This window comes from Urtica dioica, chromosome 7 (assembly GCF_054948205.1).
Source record: "Urtica dioica subsp. dioica isolate 48M chromosome 7, U.dioica_male_clone48M_v1_H2, whole genome shotgun sequence".
NCBI classification, from domain to species: Eukaryota; Viridiplantae; Streptophyta; class Magnoliopsida; order Rosales; family Urticaceae; genus Urtica; species Urtica dioica.
The window spans coordinates 32,270,204-32,276,142 of record NC_142762.1 but is presented as its reverse complement, the minus strand read 5'-3'; the positions used below and the strand labels follow the sequence as shown (position 1 = coordinate 32,276,142).

Below are 5,939 nucleotides of genomic sequence, written 5' to 3'. Positions count from 1 at the left end.
TAACTTTCTCTAAATTTTAACGAACAGCTCACAAGGCTTGATTTAAAATATATATATATATATATATGTATATATATATATATACATATATATATATATATATATATATATATATATATATATATATTTGTTTTGGACCGGTCTAGGGGAAGCGCAAGTCAAACCGCCTGGAAACTGGCGGTTTTTTTTTTTTTTTCCCGAAACCACATTTTGGTAAAGGGACCGACCAATTTTCCAGTACTAAAACCCTGATTTCAATATATTAAGACTTTTATTTAATTCTAATAATTTTAGTCAACTTAGACTAGTTTACAACTTTATAAGTTTTAGATAGCTATTTAGTAGCGGGTTGAGCGAGATGAAAAAATGGATATATAGATTAAAAGAAAGACATCATGTCAATACTCAATACATTCTACCATGATTTTGTCATATAAAATCACGTCTCAATCATACACCTCGTATCCATATATATAGTTAGTTTTTGACTGACTTGAATTCCATTTGTATATGCCGGCCAATTTACCAATATACGCACACTAAACGAGTAGGACAAAAGATAACAATAATTAGTAACCAAAATGAACCACCACAATATGCACATATAATATGACAAAGTTAATCGTTCTTTATTCTAGAAGTTCAAATATATTATAGTGGGAGGAGGTTGACTGACCAATGTCCGAGCGCATATGTAATGCCATGCATATATCATATACATACATACATACAATACATAAACATATAGGAGCAAAATTGTGTTGATATTTGGCCGAGAGAGAGAGAGAGAGAGAGAGTTTTGCGTTTGATATTTTCGAATGATTATTAGGTACGGTTTTGGAGGGTCTGCTCTGCTGTTTTCTGAGATTCATATTTAATGATACCTTCTACTGATTTCTTTTGCTGCTCTATTCTTTGCCTCTCTTTTTTTTTCAAGGTTTTATTAATGACGTTTTTCTTCTTTATTCTGTTTGATAAATAAATAAAACGTAGGCATACAAGAAAAATATAAATAAATAAAATGAATGCAATCCCTTCTTATTGTTGCATGAATATGTTCTGTGGCGGGCGTGAGATATTAAACTGCTAATTAACTTTTTTTATATATAAAATAACGATATGTATCCGATATATTTTATAAATATAATATCACGATATGTATCCGATATATTTTATCGGCCCAACGCTGAAAACGTCTTACGCAGTATTATAGGGCAGTAGATATCCCGTTAAATACTGCTTTATTTGAATTTGAGCTAATTTTTTCTAACAGATTTGTGATATAGAGAGAAAAAACAATGCGAGTAAAATAAGTGCTTGTTTTCTTTCTTTTTCTTTTGGCTAATAGGAGAATTACAGTAATTGATCTTAAAGTATATATTTTACCACCTTAATTATTCACAAAGATTGCATGACCGAATCCAAACAAAAGTCAGCCCAGTGTCATTTAGAGCATTAATTAACTCAGGCTCCCAGTAGCCCATACCTTTGACTATCAATTACACATTCTAAATCCACTTCGATAGTTCGATCATCTATTTTCAAAACTGAAAGAAATTCTAATCCAAAACGGAACTAGAGGGGACCAAAAGAAACAAAAAGAAAATTAAGATTTATAGAAAGACAAAGTTTGGACTCATCCATTTCACTGTAGCTAGTACTGCCATTAAATTTAATACAACAACCTGCAATAACTTTCAATTTGAAATTTTCGAAAATCATAAGATCAAGTTTTTGAAATATCATGTTTAAAATTAAAAAATCAGTTACGGCCTTTATGTTTGAAAAATGGGTTACCCAATATTCCTTGTAAATTTAAACGAGTTTTCTGCTATCATTTTTTTTGTTAGCCAATATACCTTAATCACACGCGCTTAAAATCATATTGATTTAAATGCCCTTTTATTTTTCGCCTATATCTTATCTGAAATTGTAATTCTTTAGTTATTTTTTATGGCTATAATATTGACATGGCGGTGTGAAGAAATTAATTCTATATAAAATAAAAACAAATTCATGGTGTGTGACATACTGGTTACAATTCAGAATCGACGTCCTAGGCCCAAAGTTAGTATTTTAATCATGTAGCCAATAAGAATATATGATCACCACATTATTGCTTTATGTTTTCTTTTTCTTTTTACAGTTCATTTTCCTTTTGTAGCTAAATCTTCTAGGCTATATAGCTAGATTATGGAATACACATGCTAAAACTATATTAATTATCACCTGATTTTGTCCCCGTAATATGTGGTCCTCTCAAGAGTTACTATATATATACACTCTGATCACTCCCAATCACACAAAATTTCTAATTTAATTTTTCTTCCTCTCTTTTTAATATGTTCTTGAGTTTACATTGAACGGTGACGTTTATAGTAATATATTTTAAACAAAACAAAAAAAAAATCATTATTAAAGATGGGAATTCCTTTTTGAAACGAATAGTTCCCATCAAAATTAAATTATAAACTCATTGTCACAAAGAATTTATTAAATAAATAAACAAGAATGTGGTCCCCACTCGCGTTACTTCTCTTTACCACTTTAGAGAGAGCCATTTGCCTCGTATAAATTCTTCAATTCCAGAGAGAGTGAGAGAGGAGAAGAAGAAGTAGAAGAAGAAGAGAACACATAAGAGCATTAATAGAAATAGCTAAGCACATATATATCACCATCTCTCTCTTTCTCTTGAATGCTGAGTGATATATCCCCGTAAGAGTCGTTTCTCAACCCTTCGCTTCAAACCCTCCAAACATTCACTCATTCTCACACAAGTGGATCATATAATTCACAGCAAACCATCTCTCTCCTTATAATATCAGAGCTCATATACACATATCTCCAACTAATACTACGAGAGAGAAAGAGAGAGAGAGCTCTCTTTTTTATTCTTCAAATTTAACAAACAAAAATAATATTTTACCAGAGAGACCATAACAATCTCTCTCCTTTGCCCCGATTCTTTAGGCATTGCAAATCTCACTCCCTCTCTCTCATCCCATCCATATATACATACATATATATGGAGTCATATATTGATACGAGCAGCGAAACAGAAGGCAAGCGAGCCCACGACCCGATGATAATCCTCCATCCGAAAGCGACGCCGGAGATGATCCCATCTCCGGCGCCGCGGCGGTGCGTGTTCGTCCCGGGGGCGGTGATCGTGGGCGCGGGACCGTCGGGCCTGGCGGCGGCGGCTTGCTTAAAGCGAAAAGGAGTCCCGAGCGTGATCCTCGAGAGATCAGACTGCATAGCGTCCCTATGGAAGCTCAAGACCTACGACCGTCTGAGGCTCCATCTCCCGAAGCACTTCTGCGAGCTTCCATTCATGCCCTTCCCGGCCCACTTCCCGACCTACCCAGACAAAGCCCAGTTTCTCTCCTACCTTCACTCCTACGCCGCCCGCTTTGAAATCCAGGCCCGGCTTCGACACCCGGTTCAGTGGGCCCGCTTCGACCCCGATCTGGGCTTCTGGCGACTCCGGACGCCGGAGGCGGATTTCGTTTGCCGGTGGCTGGTCGCGGCCACCGGCGAGAACGCTGATCCGGTGCGTCCGGATATTCCCGGGGTTGGTGAGTTTGGTGGGCCCGTGAGGCACACCAGTGAGTATAAGAGCGGGGCCGAGTTCGCCGGAAAGAGGGTGCTTGTTGTTGGCTGTGGGAATTCCGGTATGGAAGTTTGTTTGGATCTCTGTAATCATCACGCCACGCCTGCTCTTGTCGTTAGGGACAAAGTAAGTCTCTCTCTCTCTCTCTCTCTCTCTCTCTCTCTCTCTCTCTCTCTCTCTCTCTCTCTCTCTCTCAGAAAAATATAAATTTGGCTGGGTAGGGTTTTGCGCTTTGTTTTATTCTACTACGCTCTTTTTTTTTAAATGATCATTTTTTTTTAGGGAATCATCTTTCTTATTCAATTAGGAATGAAAATGGTTTATTCATTTAAGAAAGATCTAAAAATTATAAAAAAAAAAAACATTTATATTTTTGTTTATATATATATTTTATATTGATTGAAATGGCACCACTACTTCTTCTATTTTTAATTTTTTTTTTTATGTTAGCACTAACTTCATCGTGATAAATAAATTGACGGACTTATAAAGAGTTTAAGTCAGAAAAAAGAGGTAGCTAGCGAGGAACAACTGACTTCAAGTTTCAAAACGGTTTTTCTCAAACGCACACGTTGGCATATGATTCTGCCAAAAACCCTATTTTTGGCAAAAGCAAATATCCTCCATCTTTCTCTTTCTTGGGATTCCAGAGCATGGGAAATGTTGATCAGAAACGTAGGATCTTCTTTGTACTGTCATAATCATCCACACCTCTTTTTTTGTATTACCATCACATTTTTTTTTCTCTCTAGAAAGAAAAGCAAAAAAAAAAAAAAGGAAAAAAAAAAAACCGCACTTGTTAGAGACTCATCATTTGAAGCATGCAAGGAAGCAAGTAGCAAAACAAAGTGACCCCTCTCCCACATATGGCCAATCAACTTTTTTCTTTAGCCTTTTTAATCTAACTTTTTCTAGGTTTTTTCCCCTTTTATTATGTTGCTTTCTCTTTGATAATTTCTCGTGATTCTTTAGTTAACACCACAATGTGTGTAAAAACCATGAAAATTGAATCAATTAAACCTGTTCAATTTCTCAATTAGTTGGTTTTTTTCCTTTCTAAATCAATCTAGCCTTTATATAACTTGTTTAACCCTAATATTTTCATTGTTCATAATTTTTTTTTTCTTTGTAATATAGGTACACGTCATACCCCGTGAGGTGCTAGGTAAATCAACTTTCGGGCTGTCCATGTGGTTGCTCAAGTGGTTTCCAATGGCTCTCGTGGATCGGTTCCTTCTAATCGTGTCGAGGATTTTGCTCGGTGACACCTCTCGCATCGGATTGGACAGGCCGACCATGGGTCCCTTGGAGCTCAAGAATTCGTCTGGGAAGACCCCAGTCTTAGATGTTGGGACACTGGCCAAGATCAAAAGTGGAGACATAAAAGTACTACTCTCTCCTATTAACCGAGTCAACTCATTACTTTCCTTTTTTTTTTTTTTCATCTTAATCATTCATATACATATGGTCTCTCTTTGTTTTGGGGAACAACTATATATATATCTTTGTTTCTTGTGTTTTTATTTTGTTGATTGATTGATATTTATGGTACGAGAATCAAACGATATGATGGTGATTATACTAGGCGCACTACTACTTATATTGCGAAGATTTTTTTTTTTCTTTTCAACTATAATGTTTTTTTTAATGATTTCGTTTGTAGAATAAGATCTTCCTAGAGTTTTTTGAAATTATTGTATTTAATTTATTTGTGACTTTCATTGCCCCAATTCTAATAATTAGTTACTTTGTAATCAATTTGATGTAGGTATTTCCAGGTATCAAGAGGCTTAAACGTCATGCCGTTGAGTTCGTTAATGGAAGATCTGAGAATTTTGATGCAATAATCTTAGCCACAGGTTACAGAAGCAACGTACCCTCTTGGCTAAAGGTAATGATAGTATTTTGATCACTTGTAGTCCTCCCACTTTACCTACTTTTTTTCCCCTCAAACTTCCCCTTAACCTAATTAATACCACGGAAAACTCAACATTATTTCTTTCTGAATAATTCATTATTATTATTCTTATTCTCTCTTTATTATTTTTTTAATTAGATAAAATAAAATTGAAAATATCACCGGCCATCATACATATTTTAATAGTATTCAGTTTATTATGACATGTCTACGTAGTGCTCAGTGCATTGATGAGGTATAAATATATGTATCTTCAGGAAGAAGAAATGTTTTCTAAAGATGATGGTTTGCCCAAAAGGCCATTCCCTAATGGATGGAAAGGCGATAATGGGCTATACGCGGTCGGATTCACCAAGCGAGGGTTGCTTGGGGCGTCGATGGACGCGCAAAGAATCGCTGATGACATCG

General features: G+C 35.6%; 1 protein-coding gene across 1 annotated transcript in view; it reads left to right on the top strand.

Moving 5' to 3' along the window:
• Window positions 1–2,574: 2,574 nt before the first annotated feature.
• The window catches only part of YUC6 (Flavin-binding monooxygenase family protein), a 54,575-nt gene continuing 51,210 nt past the window's right edge, over window positions 2,575–5,939 (top strand). Inside the window, exons 1-4 of the mRNA XM_089619409.1 lie at window positions 2,575–3,739; window positions 4,751–4,999; window positions 5,382–5,504; window positions 5,789–5,939. Of these exons, the coding sequence (XP_089475535.1) occupies window positions 3,026–3,739; window positions 4,751–4,999; window positions 5,382–5,504; window positions 5,789–5,939 (1,237 nt within the window). The 5' untranslated portion in view covers window positions 2,575–3,025. The remainder of the gene's footprint in view (window positions 3,740–4,750; window positions 5,000–5,381; window positions 5,505–5,788) is intronic.